The sequence below is a fragment of the Haemaphysalis longicornis genome, unplaced genomic scaffold, assembly GCF_048455015.1.
Source record: "Haemaphysalis longicornis isolate Haplotype H1 unplaced genomic scaffold, Haemaphysalis longicornis Haplotype H1 scaffold_8, whole genome shotgun sequence".
NCBI lineage: Eukaryota > Metazoa > Arthropoda > Arachnida > Ixodida > Ixodidae > Haemaphysalis > Haemaphysalis longicornis.
Genome location: NW_027526445.1, coordinates 33,376,759 through 33,400,389, shown reverse-complemented (window position 1 = coordinate 33,400,389; position 23,631 = coordinate 33,376,759). Strand labels below are relative to the sequence as shown.

General features: G+C 46.4%; 1 protein-coding gene across 1 annotated transcript in view; it reads right to left on the bottom strand.

Annotated features, from left to right (window-relative positions):
• LOC144148834 (glycogen phosphorylase-like) overlaps window positions 1–23,631 on the bottom strand; it is a 35,358-nt gene that overhangs the window by 2,293 nt on the left and 9,434 nt on the right. Inside the window, exons 3-13 of the mRNA XM_077680351.1 lie at window positions 20,850–21,032; window positions 17,854–17,985; window positions 16,232–16,343; window positions 15,921–16,003; window positions 14,637–14,873; window positions 12,812–12,958; window positions 11,829–11,992; window positions 10,448–10,562; window positions 8,242–8,343; window positions 4,612–5,040; window positions 1,368–1,495 (exon numbers count right to left, since the gene is read on the bottom strand). Of these exons, the coding sequence (XP_077536477.1) occupies window positions 1,368–1,495; window positions 4,612–5,040; window positions 8,242–8,343; window positions 10,448–10,562; window positions 11,829–11,992; window positions 12,812–12,958; window positions 14,637–14,873; window positions 15,921–16,003; window positions 16,232–16,343; window positions 17,854–17,985; window positions 20,850–21,032 (1,832 nt within the window). The remainder of the gene's footprint in view (window positions 1–1,367; window positions 1,496–4,611; window positions 5,041–8,241; window positions 8,344–10,447; window positions 10,563–11,828; window positions 11,993–12,811; window positions 12,959–14,636; window positions 14,874–15,920; window positions 16,004–16,231; window positions 16,344–17,853; window positions 17,986–20,849; window positions 21,033–23,631) is intronic.

Here is a 23,631-nt window from a genome sequence, read left to right as displayed (position 1 = left end):
GCAGTTGGTAAAAACAATACATGGAGGGTTCAAGCAAACCAGTAGGTAGCGCCAAGTGCAAACAAGAAGTGTAGTAAGGGTAGGGCAAATACCGTATTTATTCGAATATAGGTCGACCTTTTTTTTCCGAAAATGTGCTTAAAAATTGAGGGTCGACCTATAATCGTGACCGAAGAACCTCGACCTATAGTCGTGATCAAAAATGGCGGGCGCAACGAGCGATCCGTTTCTCCGTCGCGCCCGGCGCTCCTCAATTTGAGGCGGCAGCGCGGAGCATCTAGAACAAAGACAGGCAAGAAAATAAAGGAAAAAATAACAAAACAATCAGCGTAAGAAAACCACCCACAGTCACTGCCGGCTATCGCGCATTACCTGCGGCCGAACCGGACACGAGCCAGCTTACGTACTGGCTAGAGAGCCAGATTGGCTTGGCTTGGTGTCTTTGGCTTGGCTAGGTGACTTTCGCCACCTAGCGTAGCCACCTCGTGAACGGAACGGCGTTGCCTGCTTCGGTCGCTGTCTCTACTATCTCCCGTTCTCCGTTTCATGCGCTTTCTTTGTGTTTGCTTCGTTGTGATTTCCGCACACAACGTTTTTCTCGTGCGCATTTCGCGATGTCACGTCGGACTTTAAGCGGCGGGTGATCCTGTTTGCTGAGAACTTGAACAACTGCGCCGCTCAGCGAGAGTTAGTCGTTAATGAAAAGCTGATCAGGGGATGGCGGAAACAGCGGGACGAACTTTTTGCTTGTAGGGGACTGCGTCGTGCGTTTCGTGGTGGGAGGCACGATGCTCTCGAGAAAAAACTCCGGCTGCACGTGGAAGAGAAGCGTGCGAAAGGACACCGAGTGTCCTGCGAAGATATTCAGACCAAAGCTCAACAGTTAGCGCTGCGAGGCGGGATTGGCCGTTCAGCCTTCAAAGCCAGTCGGGGGCGGGGGTGGGTAATGAACTGCGGCGCATGCGGCGCAAGTTCCGACGACGACGCATTGTGTGGCTCCGACCAGTGAGGTGACCGCGTCGTAAATAAATGGGAGTTTTAAAAAGTTTCCTCAAGTTTTTTTCTTAAAAGTATGGGTCGACCTATAATCGAATATATTATTTTTTTTTTTCGGCGACTTCAATTTTTAGGGGGTCGACCTATATTCGTGCTCGACCTATTTTCGAATAAATACGGTAAGTGGAACAACACAGCCAACTCAGTTGCTGACAAACGACGGTGTTCTACCATAAAGAGAGGGCCTCCAATCATCCCCACCAAGTGCCAGGCCTGTATCCATGTGGGAGCGGATCACCGCACGCGAGAGATACGATGCGCGTGCCAAGACAAAACACACTGCCGAAGCAGGAGCTGCCCCACACACTCACCCCCTCTTCTTGAGGGCCTCCACCTCCTCCTCGTTCATGCCGAAGATGAAGATGTTTTCGGGACCCATCTCCTCTCGCATCTCCACGTTGGCGCCGTCCAGGGTGCCAATGGTCAGCGCCCCGTTCAGCTGACCCCAGGACGGGAGAGGAGGGGGAGAATGAGAGAAGAAGGGGACAACAACACTGTTCGGGCAACCGAAAGTGATTACCGCACCTTACGAGAGACTACCCAACTCCCAAACCCCACTGTACAGCATTTTGTTTCCTCTGGGAAAGCTAGCAAGAAAAAACCAGTACGCACAGTAGACCTGCATATGAAACTTGAAGCATTGTAGTGCAACAAAAAGTCATCATCATCGTCACAGCAGCATGGCAGTGCACTGTTTTGGCTTTTCCGTTTGAGAAGATCACATGCGGGCTGCTGGCTTTTTTTACAGTAGAGTGCAACACGCACCGGCAAAAAATTTGCCCGCATAAGTATACATATATGTGCACCCATCTGTCACAAAGTCCGCCAACAACTCAACCCACTCAATATTCCAGGCCTGTAAAACTAGTGATTTTAGTCAAGCAGATTCGATTGCTTTCAAATTACAGCAAATACTTCTGTCTTAGCAGATGTTTCATGGTTTCAAATATGAAAGCTGAAATTTACATTTTTTCACTTATGCTTCAGAAAGTGCCTCACACACTGACAAAATATGACTACCACAGTGACAGTTTGTGGAATTTGGAAAAGAAACTGGGCTTGCAGACAATGTAAGGCTAGATAAATTAGTCTGATTTCTAAAATGTTGCGGGCATGCCCACAAAGCATGCTTGCTATCAACCTTGCTTTGCAACCTTCCCCTCCTGTCGGAGTTAAATGATAATCTTTAGACGCTGCCTGAACAAAATTTTTAGCACCTTCACTGCAAATGCACCTGTATAGATAAAAAATTTCAAATACTGGTTCTGCCAAAAAATTTGCATAATACAAAAGTACGGTAAGTGTTGAGACCACAATAGATGCGCACGCATGGTGAAGAACGTGTGCGGTCATCAAACTACCTTCCCCTGTGTTCTATAATAAAAAAAAAACATCACAAGATAAAAAAAAAAGCTTCATTCCACATCATTTGACAAGAAAACCAGGGAGTGTATGTCAGAGTTCAGCTAAGCATTTCTGTCTACAGGGTGTTTATTGAGGCTGTTCGGATGCAAAGCGAGAGAAAGAAAGCAGGAAAGTGGCACTTTTGTGCAAGCTGTTAAAAACTCATCTAAAGCCTGAGTGTGTACTTATGTGTTGTAAAATCAGGCGAGTCAGCCATGTAATGCTCGTTCCATTGAAGTTATTTTCGTTTCTCATGCTCATTTTTCGCTATGGTACACATCTTCTGAGTGTCTTCTTTTGCGTTGTAGAATCGTGTGAGTCAGCCTCATAATGTTTGATCCATTGATGTTATTTTTACTATACTCTTTTTTCCCCATTGTACACATCTCCCTTTTCTATCCTTTCCCTTGTTTCTTCTGTGCACCACGCTGAAGGCGTCATGCTGTTTGTGGGCACTTATCTAAATAAATAAATAAATAAATAAAAATAAAACTCCATGCCAAGGAGATAAGGGGCGCTACACAAGCCCTTTTCCTTGCCCTCTTGCGGCACGCCATTTTTGCGCTGCCAATCGGTGCTACCAGAGAAGGCGAGCGCATTTTGGTGGCACTTCTCAAAGTGCAGTACATCCGGTGCCTAGCTTGCTCTCAGCTGTTGCAAAGAGTTGATTTCGCAAGTGTTGTTAGTGGCGCATTTCTTGCTTTCAACGAAGCTTAGTTTCATGTGTAAGTTCATTGATGCAACCGTCAATATTTGCTTTGTGGAACTTCAGAATACTGCAAAAGCTGTGAAAATTTCTGCAGTTTCCTAATAGCACTACTATTTAATTCAAAGGCAATGATTTGAACATTGTGTCATCCACTTTTATATTTTAACCCTTCAAAAATTTCAAACACTGCCTCTTCTGAGCAGCGTCAATGTAGTCGTTCTTTGATGGACAGTGTGACTCAAGCTGGATGAGGTTCAAAATCATAGTTTCCGCTTCTATGGGGACAACATGCTAGGGATGGGCGAATATTAAGTTTGAGGTTCGAAGTGAATTCGAAGCAAATGGTGGTTTTGTCAAATAATTTTGAATCAAATACTTTAAATAGTAGACATCGCAAATTACAAGCAAGAATGAGCTAACTGTGACCCGACTAAGATTTAGAACTTGCATAGGCATGGCCTTTGTGCCCTTGGAGCATTTATTCGGAAATTATGTGTGCAGCTTTCCTTCACTGTATTCGCAAATTTCTGTGAAGAAATGCTAGTCGCTCCACATGGTGCGGAAGAAGCAGCTCCCGCCGGCTGCTGACAACATTTCCTGCTGTCGAGAATGTCCTCACTCCTTGTCTACGTGGCAGTAATTGAAAGGTATTTTCATGTCACCTCAGCGAGCGCTGGGAAAAGCTGGATGGCATGGTGGGTTTTCAGACCATGGGGGCACGGGGGTGCCAGTAGTCTGTCACTTGTCTGTTAGAGTTCACGCAGTGAGCTTCTGTATTTACTAGTTTCGTCACTGAATTCCTAGCACATACTGAAAATATGTCAATACAAAAGTGATAGGTCCACTTAGGTTATAAGAGTTACAAAAGTAGCAGCCGCCGAAATGGAAAAGTGACACTCAGTTGGTTCCACAGTTTTAGCGCCGCCTACAAGCTCTGCCAACAAATAGTATTGTAGCCACTAGTACCCGCAAAAGTAGCCAACCAAAGGGCAAGGTACAGGCCCCCACTTCGAACAGTATTTTGTTAATTCCACATTGAATCAGCAGTACAAGTGCACCGCCTTGGTGCCGCTATGTTGGCAGCGATGTCATTTCAGTGCTGCCCTGGGATGGAAAGTGTGATGGTGGCCAAGAGCTTGGCGCACCTCTAGACAAGGCGAAAACTTGGCAGTTATGACAGAACTGTCTGCATTGGCGGGATCTTGCGACAACCCTGGGATGGAATCTCTGAAGGCTTGACCGAAAATCTTTACTTTTGGCTGCCTGTTTGGGGGTGCTGAGTAATTCAAAAATAAATATCGAACACCCGCATTCGAATCGATGCGAATAACGAACAGAGAGCTATTCGATCGAATGTTCCACACACAACACCGAACATTCGCCCGTCCCTATAGACGCTCTGTCACCCGACCCCTTCCCCCACTGATAGCCAGGCGTCGTACCATGAACTTCATGTTGCCTGTGCCGGAGGCCTCGGTGCCCGCGGTGGAGATCTGCTCGCTGAGGTCGGCGGCCGGGATGATCTTCTCGGCCAGGCTGACGCGGTAGTTCTCCAGGTAGAGCACCTTGAGCTTGTCGCCCACCACGGGGTCGTGGTTGACCACGTTGCCCACGGCGATGATGAGCTTGATGATCTGCTTGGCGATGTGGTAGCCGGGGGCCGCCTTGCCGCCCACCATGATGGTGCGCGGCACGAAGGGCGCCGTCGGGTTGGCCTTGATGCGGTTGTACAGCGTGATGATGTGCAGGCAGTTGAGCAGCTGCCGCTTGTACTCGTGGATGCGCTTCACTTGCATGTCGAACATGGACGCCGGGTTCAGCTTCAGCCCCGTCGTCTTCTGCAGGTACTCGCACAGACGCATCTTGTTCTCCTGTGAATTTAAAGGGGGTTACACATCAAAAGGGGCAAACTTCCCTCACCTGGTTTTTGGAAGTCATCCGAAATGCACGACTCAAAACTGGCAACACTGGCTTGAAGCTGCGAAACACCCACAATGGCTCCCTTTTTTCACGGCTGAAAGAAGTGCCCAGACATGCCGAAAAAGTCTAGTCTGTCAGGAACATCACACTGTTGTTGCATGTCCCTTTTATTCACAGGCAGACGCTGTTGCTCGAGTACACCATTCTCAGGTCATGGGGGGGGGAGTTATTCAATCGAAGCTTTGTTCATGACAAAGCTGGCTTGTAAGAAGCACCAGAGAAAGAAGTTCGCCGACCAAGAACCCCTTACTTACAGCAGACTCGAATGAATGCCAACACGATATTGTTGCCTTGAACAGAGTGACGATATGGGCACCGCCAAACGAGATTGGAACAATCACAGCAACTTTTTCCCTGCCTTGAGACACCTGGCTTGCCTTGTCATGTGCGTTTGCAAGCAGCCCTGCAGAACTGAAAATCATGCGCATACCTGCGACAGCTGCCACAAGGTCCCTCCAGAGAACTGCCTCAATTACCGTATTTACACGATTGTAGGTCGACCCCTTTTTTCAAGTTTGGCAATCCAATGTTGGGGGGTGGACTTAGAATCGAAATCAAACTTTGTGCCGCTTGTAACAGGAAGAGAAATGAGAAATCAGAGGCGCTACGAGCTGGGGAAAGCGTAACACCCTCGTTTCTATGGTTACAGTCGAGGTGTAGTGTTTACCATTGCATAGTACATTCCAGCATCAATAAAGCTGATGCCGACTTTGAAAGTTGGTGTTCCCGATCTGTGCGCTTTGTCCACTGTAAAGCCCCTTCATCGGCTTGGCTAAAAGCCGATTAAGGGACTTTAGTCCACCATACCTGGAATGGCCAACCTTCCACCAGCGCGTTCGGAAATGCACCGAACGTGATACGATTGTGCCTACGTCAGCGCCGTGCATTGATTCAAATTATCAGCAATACTCATTTTGTTTATCAGCCACAAACAAAGGCTTCTCGAATGCGAGTAACGTACTCACGAATTAAAGAAAATCACAAGCGGCCGCTAGTGTCAGCCGCCATGTTTGTTTTGATATCGCGCGGCCGTGCCGCTGCAGGTAGCTTCGATGGCTGTCATCCCGCAGTGAATACGTTCTGATGATTGGGAATAAAGTTTCCCACTCACCCCACAGCGCATGGTTATTCCGCGTGCTTATACAAAAGCTTCTCTTTTTTAACATCTACTACGCGCACCACGAGTGTACGGCTCTTGTGGGAGCATCGATCATTGACGCAAGAGCCGCCGTATAAGGGGTATTGGTAGTTGACGGAAGAGCTTCTCCTTGTGATACGATTTTCTAGGTGGCCGTGTTGCCGCATGCTTCTGTCCCTTCTGTGTTGTGCTGAATCGTCCCGTCTGTCATGAGTGCCCTGGCCCGTCACCCCCGGTAAATCTTTTGAAAACATTTTCAGGGGGTGATGCCTGGGCCCGAAGAACTCTCTCAGCGCTCGTTCACAGCAGCGTTCAAACGAGCGGCTTCATACGCTCGCTTTTCTTTCTTTTTTTTTGCTGAGATGCAATTTTGGGGGGGTCGACCTACATTCGAGTCGACTTAAAATCGTGTAAATACGGTATATTCATGAAACCCTTTTCTAACCAACTTTTGAAGCTGCCAGTATCTCCACTTCCTCACACCTAAGTTCTCCAAAAAAGGAGCTGCTCCATATTTGTGTGGACAAAATCAAGCACTCTGAGCATTTTCCGTTAACTTCTTTCCAAGTGCCCACCTCTGAGCGATTTGGGGGTGCTCAAAGTATCACATTGAAGTACTAATCTGCTTTCGGTAATCAGATCACTGCGAGGCAGGGTGTCAGAACAAAACAAAAACCGAAATTAGGGGAAAGGGGGGGGGGGGGGGGGGGGGAAGAAGAAGGAAAATATATTTTTGGCCGGAATGAAAATGTAACCGAAATGTTATTTCATTCAGGAGCTGCAACAAAAAAATTACGTTTCGGCTTTCGGTTCAAGCAGGAAGTTCAGGTATTCCAGCATTGATTTCAACTTCCATACAGTGAACTGGGAGATTGCCGCCGGTTCCCTGGCATATAAAATTGTCTTTTGTTACGCCAGAACCATCTTTTCTTCAGTAGCCTTGCTGCCTGCTTCCCTACTCTCTCCGTTTGTTACAGTGTTCTATGACGCTCTAGAACACTATATGTCTACCTCGATGGTCAGTGCTTAGCTCTCCTAGTCGTCGCCCGCAGCTGGCTGTGAAGCAGATGTGCGGCCGTGTTGATTTATTAATTTATTTAACTATTTAGTTGTTTTATTCCTTCATTCACACATTTATTGACATTCCTTCATCCTCATAGGGCACTGTTGTAAGGGGGTGCCATTGATGAATAAACAAAAAATTCAGAAACACATAACGCAATGTTTGGCGTGAGAACAGCAGCATACACAGATTGCAGCGAAAATGGCACTTGCTGCCGCACACTCAAAGAAAGTAGCTACAAGACATGCTGTGCTTGTACGCAAGTGCTGCCAGAGCGCAGCGGAAACAATTCTCATTTTCTTGTGGGCTGCCATGAACAGTTACGAACCATTATTTTTTTCCGCTCTCGAGGTGAACCTGAATGGAACTTTTATTTATGCAACGAAACAGAAACCAGAATGAAAAACATTTTGTTCCGACACCCTGCTGTGAGGTGAAATAGTTAAACAGTGACTGCAGAAAAAGTCAACACTGCCCTGCAGTTTATGCCAACCCCAGCAGTAGCCCTGTTGCGAATTCTGCTTGCTGTGTATATTGTGCTGGCGGTAGCATTCCTTTGCATGCACTAAGGCAAGTGGTGACGGCGGAAATTCCAACTATGCTGCTGTTGCACGCACACAGGAGCAATAAGCTATGCAGCGGCAATTCACATGCACTGCAGTCAGCCCGAGCTGCTAGCCACCTTTGCCAGTGGGCAACAAATGGGCCACGAGTTGACAGCCAGGCCATCTCCTCGTTCTCAGAGTGCTTCACGAGTGTTTTATCCTTGCTATGTGGCTCTCCAACTGACTGTTAAAAGCACGCCTGGTTCATTTTCACCCAGGAAGCATTTGCCCGCCGTCTCACAAGCGCTCCATCTACCAGGCCTCGTGTGATGCCCCCCGTCCTTACCTGCTTGACCTTCTGCAGGTCTCGCAGAAAGGTCTTGTCGTTCACCAGGGACCTCAGCTTCGTCAGCTGGTCCAGGTGCACGATCCAGTCCTCCCCGATTTTCTGCACATGAGCGGCGGAAAGGGGACGGGAGGGTTATAAACAGGGCAAGATGTTTGAAAGAGATGCACAAGGCAAGGTCAGATGCCATCACATGGGAATGCTAACAAGGGCACTGAAAAACAAAGGCTTGCTTTTCCCCTCTTGTCAAAAAAAAAAAAAAAAATCCTTTTTTTCCCCTTCTAGTAGCACATTTCTTGACTTCAGTGAGACATTATTTTGCCTCTCCAAGTTCACTGGAACAACTGACGGTTTGCATTTTCAAACTTAAAAATACTTCAGGAATGATCAAGGTTCTCTATAATCAATTCAGAGCCGAAATTGAACCGAATTGATTATATTCCCTTGACTATTCTAAAGTTCCACCCCTAGCAAGTGAATAATAGCTTGCTTTGTCGCACGATGCACACACTTTTACTGGCTGCACTGTGTGGCCAAAGCTCTTCTAGCTTTCCCTCAATACAGTGCAGATTAACACCGATGAAACACGAATGGAATGTGCAACAACTTGGGTGCATGAATAAATTGAGGACTATATGCAGCATATCCTCACTAAAATGGAGGCAATGGGACCGAAACAAAATTATTTATAACCAATATTTCCACACAAGCAGTGACAAAGGTGTTACACCCTGAAGTTTGTGACCACCCCATCGACTGAAAATGCCTGCATCCTAAATACGCAGACACTAACCCCATTAATTGATTGATTGTAACGTTTAAAGCGCCGACGCAATGCAGGCGATGAGGCGCGCCGTAGTGGAGGGCTCCGGATTAATTTTGACCACCTGGGGATCTTTAACGTGCGCCGAAATCTCGAACACACGGGCGTTTTCGCTTGTCGCCTCCATCAGAAAAGCGACCGCCGCAGCCGGGAATCGAACCCGCGACCCACTAACCCCATTAAGGGGGCACACTGGTCTTAGAGCAACTTCTTTTAATTTTCAAGTAAACTCTGTGAAACTTGGCAGTCTTGCTGCTTTTCCCCCACTGATTTCAAATATGCCATTATTTCTTCAGCTGGTCAATTAGTTCCCAAGATAATTAGAGATAATTAACCATTTTTGGAGGAACAACAGACAAAACATATTGGTCATAAACCTGTAATCTTTATATTTTCTAATACTGCGAACCCTGGTGAGTGCAACAATTGAATCAGTCTTTTGATGCATCGCTTGGAACTAATTTTACAGCTCATTAAAACTCTGGTGGCACCAGTGGCAAGGATTGACTGATCGATTGATTGTTGGGTTTAACGCGCCGACGCAACGCAGGCGATGAGGCGCGCCGTAGTGGAGGGCTCCGGATTAATTTTGACCACCTGAGGATGTTTAACGTGCGCCGAAATCTCGAACACACGGGTATTTTTGCTTTTCGCCTCCATCACAAAAGCGGCCGCCGCGGCCGGGAATCAAACCCGCGACCTTGTGCTCAGCAGCGCAACGCCTTAGCCACTAAGCCACCGCGGCGGGTACCAGTGGCAAGGAACCATTTTGAGTGCCCATTTTAAACCCTGAAGTTCAATGAGCTGTGAAATTAGTTCCAAGCGATGCATCAAAAAACTGATTGTCTTATTGCACTCACCAGGGTTCATAGTGATGGAAAATGTAAAGATTACAGTTTTATGACCAACACTGTTTTGTCTATTGTTCCTCCAAAAATGGTTAATTATCTGTAATTATCTCGGGAACTAATTGGCCTACTGAAAAAATAATGGCACATTTGAAATCGGTGGGAAAAAAGCACCAAGACTGACATGACAAGTTTCGCGAAGTTTACTTGAAGATTAGAAGAAGTTGTTTTAAGATTAGTGTCCCCCCCCCCTCTCCCCATGGTCTACCAACCTCTGCTCCCCCCCCCCCTGCTAGGAATAGGAACACAAAGTGTGCCCAAATTACACGACTAGGGGTGACGTCACATCAATTCACAATGTAACTCTGCACTATACCAGCACTTCAAGAAGTGCAGCTGCTTACATCTTGTTGCCCCCTAAAGAAGCCACAGAACAAGCTTTGACGATATGTTCAGACACATTGGTTCGAGCTTGTTTTTTATGTTTCGGAGCTCAAAAGAAAGAAAAAGCGGCGCAGAGAGCAGCCCCACTCACGTCGGCAATGAGGTCGGCCAGGCTGGGGTTGCAGAGGAGCAGCCACCGCCGGGGGGTGATGCCGTTGGTCTTGTTGAGGAACCGGTCGGGGTACATCTCGTAGAAGTCCTTGAACCTGCACCAGAGGCAGTGGGGAACAGGCACAATGCACCCCACCACGTGGCAACACACAGAACAGTGCACTTCTCAATGCAAGCTGCTCTCAAGCAGGCCACTGAGAAAAGTCCTCGCACGACTCAGGCTATTCACCGCTCCAATCAACACCCAATCCTTTTCAATTTCTCCAAAACTAATCATTGTTGACTAGAAATTGAACCTACCAACCTTGTTTGCACTTACCTGTTCGAGAACTGCTGCATTCGCACGATTCTAACGAGTACCTTTCTTCACTAAAAGTAGCCTTCAAATTTGTGTGTGCGTTGCGATCGGGCACAAAACAAACTGGCTTCAAAGCGTCCAGCAGCATCCCCACAGACACTAACTCATCCCAAAATCCAGCTCAATCCAATCCAAGACAATCCGTCAACATCATGCGAGTAAATTTCGGCGTACCCATTCCTCAGTAGGCATACCTTAGCCAGCTGTTTTAACTATGCATTTTTTAATTATTTTCGCATCATTTTTTTTTTTTTCAGATTTTCATAAGCATTAATTGCATGTTACAGTCAGCGGCGTGTTAAAATCGTGGAAATATGGTACATATGACGCAGGAGAAATACTTCGGCCTCTTACCAGACATGCAGCTACACCGACAGGGCAGATCAATAGAAGCAGAGGAGATTATCAAACTAATTAAGACAGGCCAAAAAAGGAAGGACGGGGTACTAGTATATGGCGAAGCACAATTGCCAAGACCCGCCAAACTCTGCAATTACGGATAGCAAACTGCGTAACCATAATCAATAGTGCTCTGAAAAGTTGCCTTGTTTTTCTCAAGATCGCACAATTAAGCATTGTAGCACCGACAATTTCGAAGCCTGAGCAGGGGTTTCAAACCTCCAGAAGCCTGCAAACTGACGCAAATGAAAATCGCACAGCTATAACTAAGGAAGCTACGTATTAATCCTAATGCTGCCATCGGGCTGTCGATGGTCAGCAAAATGCCCTAGCCATATTGGCAAGGTGGCGAGTGACTTTGTATGATCATTCTTGATGCATTGCAAGTTTGGAGTGTAAGAAAGCTTGCAACTCCTCTGCAACTGACCTTAAATGGTGAATAAATTAAAGCCTTAACACACACAGAGATGCTCCAAGCCACCCTGCGTGTTAACATCCATTTCCAGAGCCTCACTCAAGGAGGCCCGCATACACCTATCGTGGGAAAAGGGAACACGACATTCCCGGCACCCACAGCACCGAGTGGAGCGGGGCGCAGACTCACAGGTCCTTCTTGAGGATGTCGGAGTGTATCTGGGCGACGCCGTTGATCTTGTGCGAGCACACGATGGCCAGGTGGGCCATGTTGATCTTCTTCTCGCCCCCCTCCTCCACCAGGGACATGCGCCGCAGACGGTCCGTGTCGTTGGGGAACTTCTTGGACACCTCCTGCAAGCAGGGCAGAACGCGGGAGGGAGGGAGGTCAGTGGGAAGCCCAACGGTGACCAAAGGTTCCAGTGAGCAGTGGAACGCGAGAAAATTCACTGAAGCAAACGTTCACTGTGTTTATCATGCAAGGAGGGGAAATGCGTGATAAATGGGTGGGGGAGAAAAGAGAAGCATTCACGTGGCAGCGAAGCAAGCAGGCACAGGACTTGTGTAGTTCACTCGGAGGATGATGATGATGAAAACTTCTATTGTGCAGAGCAGAAAGTGAAGGAGTGTCAGTCTCCAGTTTGAAGGAGAAGTACGCGGAGATGCATTGGGCACTCGAAACCAAATAGTGGCTACAGCCTCACTGTCTTCTATCTTCAAAGAGTGAAAGAGATCTAGATTTTTTTTTTCTTTTTTTGAGGACAAGAATTTGTATGGTTTATCAGCTTTATGCAGCACAGAATTTTTTTTTTTTATCAAGCTTCTTCCCTTGCCCACCCCTGCGTAAATGGCCTGCAGCTATCTACAGCGTGTTGAAACAAAAAAGTCCAGCCACTCCAAAGCTCTGTTCCAAACTCAAACCCCTCTCCTGCTCGCGCTCAAATAATGGGAGAACACACGCCTGCAAATGGTCAATCCTCAATCAGATGTGTTCTCATCCATCATTCAGGCCAGGGTTCCCAGTAGCAAAAATTCTCTGCCTTCTTAATTAAATGGCCAACTAAGTGCAGCCACCATTCTTAGTGGAGCCACTTCTCCATGGAGCAGCATGTCAACAGCAAGCTGGCTCAGCAAAGAAGTCGAATCCAACTTGGAGCAGCACTGTGTACTTACGGCCAGGAAGCGCGCATTGATCTCGAAGATGATCTGCAGGTGCCGAGGCAGGATGTTGTGCAGCATGGAGCAGGGCCAGCGTTCCAGGGCCTCTGGCAGCACCGTGTGGTTGGTGTACGCGCACACCTTGGTCGTCAGCTCCAGGGCCTGCCGTCACGAGGGACAGGGCATGAGACAGGGCAGTACGTGGGCAGTACAGGGGAGCATACACAGACCCTGCAAGACATTCTATTAAGAAAACTTCAGGCAATAGGAGTACGAGGAATAGCTATAACCTTACTTAGAAATTACATCACAAACCGATACCAGTATGTTCAGATAGGCAATCAAACCTCCTCCAAAATGACAATACAATACGGCGTTCCGCAGGGCTCCATTTTGGGACCACTGTTATTTCTCATTTATATTAATGATGTTGCGACAATAACAGGTTGTTCTAATGTAATGATGTATGCTGACGACACAAACGTTTTTTTCTCGGGACAAACAAAAGATTGCTTGGAAAAAACAGCTAACGAATATCTTCTGAAATTATCGTATTGGCTCCAGCAAAATCACTTGAGCCTTAATACAACCAAAACCAACTATGTATGTTATTTTTTCAACCAGTAAATAAACGAGACTGCACGGACATTGATGTAAAATATGAAGGTGTTTCACTTACACAGGTTACGCAGTTAAAATTTTTAGGCGTGTGGTTTTCTTCAGACCTATCATGGACTGTTCACGTTAACAAGCTTAAATCGGATTTATCCCGTGTAATTGGGTGTATTTATAAAATACAGAACCTGGTACCTACCTGGCTTACACGGATACTATATTACTCCCTTTTTTATTCCAAATTAAGTTATGGAATGTTGGTTTGGGGCACTACTACAGCTTATAATTATTATAACAACCTTGTTATCCTGCAAAAGAAAATGCTGCGTATACTTGAGAATTACAAAGGGGACAGACGTAATCTAAGAACGGGACCACTTTTTAAGAAACACCTTTTATTGAAAGCAGACCAAGTCTATTTTTTTAAACTCATGCAATGGATACACAATAATAAAACTCCCAAAATGCCAACTGGAAATGTAAGTACATACGCAATTCGTCATCAAAAAAGAAAGCTACCCTCAATACGAACAAACTACGGGCGACAAACTATACCGTATCAAACCAATAAACTGCTAAATACCTTAAATGGGAACTTAAATTTTGACCAATCCTTCCCCTGCTTTTAAATGAAATCCAGAACATTTCTCATCAATTCAGGCCTCTCCTGGATAATCTGATCACACGCTCCAACTAACTACTATGCAGTAATTACAATATCTGCCACTTTCTACACTTATGTTATATGTCTCAATTTGATGAGTGGGCTATGTTCTCTAATCATGAAAATGCTGCTTCTGAATACATGTTTCTTTATTGATTTCTGAGTTCTGAGTTCATGTTCAGAATTCTGAGTTCATGATTTCTCAGTTCATGTAGAATCTGTACTGTATATGAATTGCATTTGCCTATTATTGCATTATTTTTTATGGGGTTACTTTTTATGTAAACAACCGCAAAGCTGAACGGTTCATTATGTTCTGAATGTATGTATTGAATGGTGTAAAGGCACCGAGGCACCGTCAGGCATTTCTTGCCTTTAGCCTCGGTGCCCTCTTAGGTAGTGTCTGAGAAAAAAAAAATATATGAAATGAACTGCACAGCCAGTTAGCCCACAGAGGCACCCTTCCGCGAGGCTGACTCAAGCTACGAGTCCACTTCCCGGCGCCACCGCAGCCTCAAGCAGCCCCCGAGGAAAAGAAAAGGAAGGGCGAAAGGACAGCACCTTGGTGAAGTCGAGGCCCTCGATGTCGACGAGGATGCGTATGAGCTCGGGGATGGCGAGCGCCGGGTGGGTGTCGTTGAGCTGGATGGCCACCTTGTCGGGGATCTGGTCCATCTGGGTGCGCACGGGGGCCGTCTGGCCAAACTTGGACGACTTGTAGCGGCGGACTATGTCCTGCAGCGTGGCCGCCACCATGAAGTACTCCTGCTTCAGCCTCAACTCCTTGCCTTCAAACACCTGCACGTGAACAAGGAGGGCGTCAGGCGCGTCTCTCTTGCCTGCAGAGAAGGCGACCCTGCAAAAGCTTCCACTGTGATAAGTGCAAGTACTACAAAGCACGGTGCAGCAGCAAGTGGTAGGCATCCTTCTTGGCGTATTATACAAACTGGGTACTGGTACCAGTACTTACTTAAAATGAGCCACGGCTATCAGGTGCTATCAGGGGCACTTCAGATTAGCTGAACCCACCGGGAGCCTACCCCAAAAATCTTGAGCGTTGGAGCATTTCTTCTTTCGCTGCAATTAGGAAATTTTGACTGCCAACAAATGCAGAGTACTGGTTGTTTCTGGCTGGCAAATGTGCGATATGGTGCATCACGTCCAAGTGTTCCTGCCCTACATCAGAATCGCTTTTTGTTACTTGCCATGTTTTTAATTCGGTTACCAGAAATCAACCGTCATTGCAAAAAAAAATTCTGGTCTTAATTTGGTTACTTTATCAATCTAACATGTTACAAAGAAAAAAGTAGGCGCAACAAAATATTCTCAATTTCCGACAGCTCTGCCACATTTGGGCAATACTACATTCACAATTAGGCGCACAGTACTTCACAAGCACCTTGGCAATGTAAAGGGGGCCACTGATATGCTTTTCCAACGTACGTTCAGGCTATCATTTAGAACAAAGGGTTTGCGAGTTCTTTGGATAAATACTGCTTCATTAGTCTGGCACGATAAATGCCTCCACGGCTGTCATGCTACTCACCCACATACATGCATTGCAATTCTGAAGATTACCACCAAACTTCACAGCACCATATTGCGGCAGTGCATGAAGCACACACGCAAGGTGTAAAATATATAAGGAGTACAAGCGACCAAATAATTACCCGCCTCAGACAAGGCCAGCTCCAGTGACAGCTGCAAAAATGCTCGTGGTACCAATACTTTTGCTAACGGTGAAATACCAAGCAAATGGGACTAATAACGGAGTCTGCTTGCAAGCACTGTTACTCGGGTATTGTGCGTGCAGCCTAGCAATGCACAGCGGGTGATGGGCCTTACGTTGTCGTTGGGGTAGAGTACTCTGGAGATGTTCTCGGCCAGGTTTCTGTCCATCACGGCCTGAATGTAGTCTCCCGTGTTGACTGAAACAACAGGACAGGGCACACGATGACACACAGGTTCGCACAAGGTCGCTCATCTGCACTGCGAGGCTGCAAGGCTGTAAGCGGCTGGAACTTCTTTTGCATGGAAGTTAGCAAAACAGCGGGCACCTCTATTTCCACCCTTTTGGAGGGAAGCACAGCCTGCCGGCAAGTTTGGGGAAAGACAAGGAAAAAGAAGGAAAGGGGGAAGAAAACGAAGAGCCTCACAGAAGCGAAGGTTGAAGTTGATGGGAGACTTGCAGGACCAGAGGCGCATGGTGTTGACAACGTTGTTCCGGAATCCGGGAATCGGGCTGTCGTAGGGCATAGCAAACACCACCTGGAAGAAGAAAGAAAGAAAGACACTGATTGCACACTGTCGCATCGGGAAGCACCATGGCTCATGCCTTCAGACTGCCTCAGTCATACCCCTTCTCAGACTTGCATGCACTCTTGGTTTTCACATGACATGAAACAGGCAGTAAGCACTAGCACCTCACAAAAAAAACGATAAGGCGGCAAGCCTGCACAGTTGGTTCACCAATGTTGCTTATGGCAGCCACACGTGTGGAGTACCAGTCAGACAATAAGCAAACATTTTAAAAAACATCTGTGGGAAAACTTTCTCCTCCCTCAAGCACACCTTTTCAATGACTGGAGGAAGTGGTCAAATATGCTCCCTGTATTCACAGGACGTAGAGGAACCTACATTTATCATGGAAATGTACACCGAATATTTTTGTCTCACTGTCTTAGTCTTTCATTTTTAATTTTTTCTTTATCTAGAGTACATGAGCACTCAGATATGCTGTCAACTGCAGCAGACCAAGTCATCTTGCTTCAATTTTAAATGTGTTAGCATTTCCAGGTGGACACAATAAGGAAGCTCATCTACCCGTCTAACTTTTAATGTGTCACATTTCACCTGCATAAGAAAACGATATAACAAAGGCCCCTGGGGCATTCACGTTTTCATTTAAAACCGCTGATATGTCATACCAGTAATGCATTTACGCTTTGTAGTGAAGCTGACTTTTAAGGGGTTCATTGTGTAGCACGCCATACATAGGTGAAGTTGGTCTGTAAAAAAATGATTATAGTTATAATGATGAAAATTGCAGGATGTGTAGTTTCTAGTTCAAATTGTAGATAAATATAGTTTTATGTAAAATGACTGTTTTTAAAATTATCCAGTTTTTACATTTAATTTTCTGACAGCTATTGTAATGAAACTGCTGAAGATATGCAGCTGAACACGGTACCAGTGAACTGTATACAAGTCAAGGAGCGCAACAAGAATATCATCATCCATCTATTGGTGTTTTAAAGAAAAAGTTACGTCCATTAAAGTGCACGCTTGAAAAGCGGGAACCAGAAAAAGCGGTTCGCCATAAATTAGTAAAGTTTTCACACACAAAAAAAAAAGTGTCGGCAACAGATCACTCGTGCAATCCCATGTGTCTCCTTTTTTCTTTCGAAAAGAGTTACGAATGTTGAAAGTACCACAAAACAAATTTACCTCACATCGCACAGCTGACAAACCTGCACAATTCGAACGGTCCTGATCTGGGCATATCAAACTGTGCAAATTTATCAGGTACACAGAACACGATATACACAGCGTGGTACAGTCACATTTTCACACAGCCGGGGAAAAAAAGCTGCCGGTATAGATCAAGTACAGAAAAAAAAGTCAGCAACAACGGCGCGGGGGTGTTGTTACTCACTGTTAGGTGACAACATCACTAAATGAAACCCACTGGTCAAGGGAAACTAAGCAACGAATGCAGCCACACACCGAGAGCTGACATTGTGAAAGCGCTAGGGCCCCCAGCCCTGCAGAAACCCACCTGCGTGTCGACCCACTTGAAGCCCTTGTCCGACTGCTCGACGCGGCCATAGAAGTTGACAGGGATCATGTACTCGGGACGGGCCTTCTCCCACGGGTTGCCGAACCGGAGCCAGTCGTCCGGCACCTCCGTCTGCGCAACAGGACGGGGCGAAGGCGGCCAAAGTTATAGGCACACGCACCTTGGGAGTAAAAGAGGCGACTTACAACGCGCCTAGAACGCACAGTGCAAAAGACTAGTACAAGAGACAGCAGAGGGAACTGGACAGGCGCTGGTGATGCACGCGCAATCTTTTGTCACTCTTGCCCTTACTTTTGTGCGAATCTGTGCATTCTAGTCGAATACGATTCACCAGCAAGCCAAAGCGTCCACTCCATAACATGACATCAAACCAACAATGTGTGGCAGTATGACTGCAGCTTAGTCGCTCTCCGAGGCCCACAGGGGAGATCCCTGTCCCAGCATGTACATGCGCGGATTTTATTTTTAGCAACGCTCCCCGACTGCTGCAAATGTCCCCGCATGCAGAAATTACCGTATAATGCGGAATATAGGTCGAGATTTTTTACAGAAAAATTTGCCTAAAAGTCACCCCTCGACCTATATTGCAGTCATTTGGCAGTTGTCATCTGGCGACCGGGCAGCCCATCGAGCCCATCCAAACTCCAAAGGCACCATCGCCACCACCATCAATCGGACGCGACGCCATCTTTGTTTTGTTGCTTCTCTCGCTGTCGGCGAATGTGTGCATGCTATTTTCTTCTTGCTCAAAATGAGTTTAGGCACTTGGTGCCAGTTCACAGCAGCATTTAAAGGAAAAGTTGGGGGTTTTCCAAGGCCAATGACGTGTCCGCCTTGCGCCAGTTCGGTATCACCAAAAGAAGTGTTGCTAGCGGCGTTAGCTGAAGGGGCAGCTCTCGGTATGCAACACTCGGAAGACCTCGCTTCATGGGCGCTGCTCTGTGCACCTGTGCTGCTGTACAAAGGGGCAAATTTTTTCCGCTAGCGTCATGCGATGTCTCTACGAATGGATACCCCAAGATGTTTGCTGACCGCCTGCACAGACAGGCGGTCGCTACGGTCTGCACACGAGTGTCCCATGCTTTGCGCTCGCTTCACGATGACATGGTCTTGCGAGTGTTTAAGAAGTGCTGCATAAGCGATTCCCTGGACTGCACCGAGGACGACCTGCTGTGTGGGCGACGGCGAGCCAGAAGCAGTCGTCCGACGATACTTCAGACAGTTTTATACCCCTGCTACACTGGGGTCTAAATGTCATTTGAACCAAATGTCATTTGACTCAAATGCCAAGTTGTGCTGCTACACTAGGTTTTCAAATGCCATTTGGCTCAAATGACATTTGAGCCAAATGAGCACCGAGAAAGACATTTAAGATTTCAAATGCCATTTCCAGCACTCTCGGACGCAGCGTCTTCGATCGGCAATCAAAAATATAATACTCCCGTACGTAAAACAAACAAAATATTGTTGTTTGTGGAACTTTGTTCCCTGTTTATTTACTTAAAATACGAAATCAACGTATTTAATTTTCATACTCTCAAAACCAGTGGGTCAGTTGCAAAAAAAAAAACGCAAGACAGCCATATGTAGAGTCAAAACTGGTGTCTCTTCTAATTTGATATCATTTTACTGCCTCGGACTGATCCTAAGTTTGATTGTTGTATTAGTGTGTGAAAACGGAGCGGGGCAACAACAGCGCCACTACAGCACAGCGAACAGTGGTGAAAGCTTTCAAATGCCATCGAAATTGTAGTGTAGCACGGCGGATTCTGAATGGCATTCGAAGCAACCCATTTGAGTCAAATGACATTTGGTTCAAATGACATTTGGACCCTAGTGTAGCAGGGGTATTAAATGAGTAATCTGAGACGAAACAAGTTATAGTCTCAATAAAACAATGGTTGGTACCCAATTATTTTTTTTGCATTTTTCGGCTACAAGGTAAGGGGGTCGACCTATATTCCGCCTCGACCTATATTCCGCATTATACGGTATTTTTAAAATGGGCACCGCACTAAGGGCATTTCTTGTAAATACCTATGAACCATGGAGGCCATTGAAATTGGTAAAAGTGTATCATGCAGCCAGCCAGTCAGCTTTCCCAGTGCAGCAGCTTCAGTGCTTTCGTGTATGTAAAATAAGCTTTACATGGTCGTCGTGAAGATTTGAGTGTTGCTCCTGATGTCTTGGGCATTAAGAAAGGAACACAACAGGTGTTAGAAGAGGAAAAATTGAGGGGTGAGGCTATGCTGCCTTATCTAGGGCCTGTTCACTAGTTCTCTCGTGCATGACGTGGTCATTAGAGCATGAAAAGAGGAGAAACAGCAGGAAAGTAATGTTAGCTCAAAGCCAACAAAATAACAGGGCTCTAAAAGCCCCTCTCTTTAGCTCTCCAGCTGCTTGGAGAAGATGCCTTGTAGGTAAACCCATCACAGGTACTAAAGGACGGTGGTTGCATGTGCTCACAGTGTCCAGCACCTACTTTGTGGCAAAGGACAAGCTTTGCTTGTGCTACTTTAGCAGGCCATATCTCATTTTTAACATACGGCACAATCCTATGCGTCCGCGTTCATTGAAACAAGCATCCATTTTCTGCTTTCCAACTCTGAAACACTCCGAAAATATCCTAGGATGAGCGTCTGCTACGCGTGAAGTAGAAGTAGTTCCAACAATTGCACGCACTGTGATACTTTGCCGTGCTGGCACCTCTACACTGCTGCCCTCCCGGCACCCTAGGTGTACCTGCTGTGAATAACATTTAAAGACGCTTCAAGTATTAAAAGGTCAAGTCACGAATGCAACGTCTCCCTACGATTTTTGCACGCAGAACTTAAGACCAGCCAGGCTGGTTTTTGCAGCGGGCCGAAAGAACAAACACCCGGAACAAGAACATCACAACACGACAACACCCTCTCAGTGCCCTGCACTTCCGAAAGGAACAGAAGCGCCTCTGCCCCCCCCCCACCCCGGCCTACCTGCTCCCCGTTGGTGATCTTCTGGGTGAAGATGCCGTACTCGTACCGGATGCCGTAGCCGTAGGCTGCCAGGCCCAGGGTGGCCATGGAGTCCAGGAAGCAGGCCGCCAGCCGGCCCAGGCCCCCATTGCCCAGGCCGGCGTCCTCCTCGATCTCCTCCAGCTCCTCTATGTCCAGGCCCATCTGGTGAAACCCACAACAACAAGGCGGCCTCAGCAAAGAGGCTCGATTGGCACAGACAAACACGCTCGGCCAAAACACTACCTAAAGACCCCCGAGGGTTCGTACAGGCTTCAAAAGCAAAAATTCAAGGGTTTTCAAGGACTTTCAAGGACCAGAAAACAAATTTTCAAGGTCCCTGTCTAATGTTTTATCAGGGATTATTTTATAACTTTTTCAACACAATGCAAACGTTTTTTATTGCACAATACCTAAGCACATTAGTGCACATTTAGATAGGCGCTAACGGGTTCGTGAATGCTCCCCCAGCTCTATTTTTTATTTCATGGTTGGTTAAAGGTTTTTCTTTTTTCTTGGTGTTTTGCTCAGGCTGTTTGATTTCAAAAGTTCATTAATGTTACCTGCATGTCCTGCTTTGTCAGCAAGAGTATCAGTTGAAATTAAATCCGCAAGTGTTGCTGCAAGGCAGGATGAACAATGTGCACGTCCACGATTTGCACGTAAAGGCAAATGCAGATGGAGCGTATGAGGCACAGCAAACATGCAAGGAGCGAGCGTCCACAGACTAAATGGAAGATGCAAGATAGGGAACAGAAGCTGGCTTTCACTGGATTGTATAGTGACATGGATTACATTGACAAGTGCCTGCTCCCAAAGTTGCCTGGTAATAAAAAATTTCACCAAACTTGTCATTTCACGCAATACACTTAATCTTCATTGTTACAATGTTTCTTTACATTTGTTAGCACCTAAAATCCACGACAAACACTTTAAATTCTTGTGAAAAGGCAGGGCCATTGGTTATCTCCAGAAAAATCAAGGGTTTCCAAGGACCCTTTAAAAATTCCAGGACTTTCCAGGCCTTGAAATTGACACTTCTAAATTCAAGGGTTTTCAAGGTTTTCAAGGACCTGTGCAAAACCTGCCCCCAAACTGACTGCACTTTTGTTTTCATCACCCTGCCCAGAGAATGCAAAAACTTCGAAAAGTGGCTTCATGACCACGTTCTTTTTGCACTACAAGCACACAAAGGTTTCCCACCGCCCCGCAGAAACGTGTGTCCTCACAGATGGCAAAGAAGTCACTGGCAAGAGAGAAAAATCACTATGGGACATCAACCTAGAGCTACATTTCTGCTCTACAGGAGTACAACATGCAGAAATTGTGGTAAATTCGCCATAACAACAGTTACACTGGGTTCTCCGTGGTTTTCTTAAATTCCGTTGGGTCCAAACATGAGATCATGAAAGCGGTCACACGAGTGGATGTTGCTTCACCTGTGATTCACATACACACGTGCACTCAGCTCAGCCTGGCATGACATGTTTGGCACAGCTGCCAATACTCACACCCTCCATACTCTGTAGATATGTTCACTTTATAAAACAATGTGCCTTCAACCCTGCACTGGCAGTTGTCATACATTTGTGACAAGCCTTACATAGAAAGTCTGCATGCCACCAAGAACTCAAAGTGTGCAATGGCCAGTCATGATGTACTGGCAACATTCCACACAATTTATAGTTGCAACTTCCACTGCCCACAATATAACTGTCATAGATACGCTCTTTCCAGAATGGTGCACGCCTGGCTCCAGCAAAACATTCTCATGCACATACACTAAAAGCTATGCACTAAAGCAAACATATTCTTATTCAAAAATATTTGATTTGCACTCAGATATGATAATTTGTATATTCCGGGTCACCCTACTGTTTGTGTTGTGTTGCAAATTTTCGTTTTGTCGTGCACTGCTGCTAACCTAGAACGCGTTGGCTGTAGTGTCTGCGTGCGTGTGTAATACAGGGTGCGGCATTTCAAAATGTACACTAATTGCTATGTCCATGGCCACTTCGATCTTTCCGTTGCAATTGTGATTCAAGCCTTGCCATGTTGTGCACTACACAGCATAGCGCGAGTCATTGTTAGTGGCTGGTTATGAACAGCAATGCTTCAGAGCTACGAGTTCTGGGGTCAAATAATACAGCACAAGAAAAACAAACAACTCCTCAAGTTATTGCCAGCTCCTTCCGCCCATGGTCCATCTATTCCAAGCTTTGCTACATGTCTGAGGATGTGACACTGTCAGGTGACCTAGCATTCAAAAAAAGGACAAAAGAAATAGCTGCTATTCACTACTCCTAAAACATGCACGACTAGCAGCTTTCAGGGCATGAAATTCTCCGTGGACTGTAAAAGTTTCCTATGAGGTGTGCGTAGTAAAACTGCAGTCTCAACTTTTCTTCCAGACAGACCCTATAGCCCCCAGATTCCCTCAACTGACCAGCCAGCACATTCATTCTCAAGCTTGTGCAACTTATCTCAGTGAAGCTGTTTTGCCGATTCTGCATTCGTGTGTCCCCCCCCCCCCAGGTTACGCTGACAGCTAGCCGCTCTCGATGCACAACGTCGTGACCGAGATTGTCGCCTCGGCCCGCTTTCTTCCTTATCGGGCGCCAGTGAATGTTATCGACCCTGTGAAGAGCCCAGCGCTTAACGTGCGCGCCTCGTGGTTGGGAGGGTGCAAAAAAAGAAGAGAGCAGCGTGTTTATGGACGAAAAGAAGGGCGCCCAGAAGGCGAGATGCTGCTTATCAGCACCTC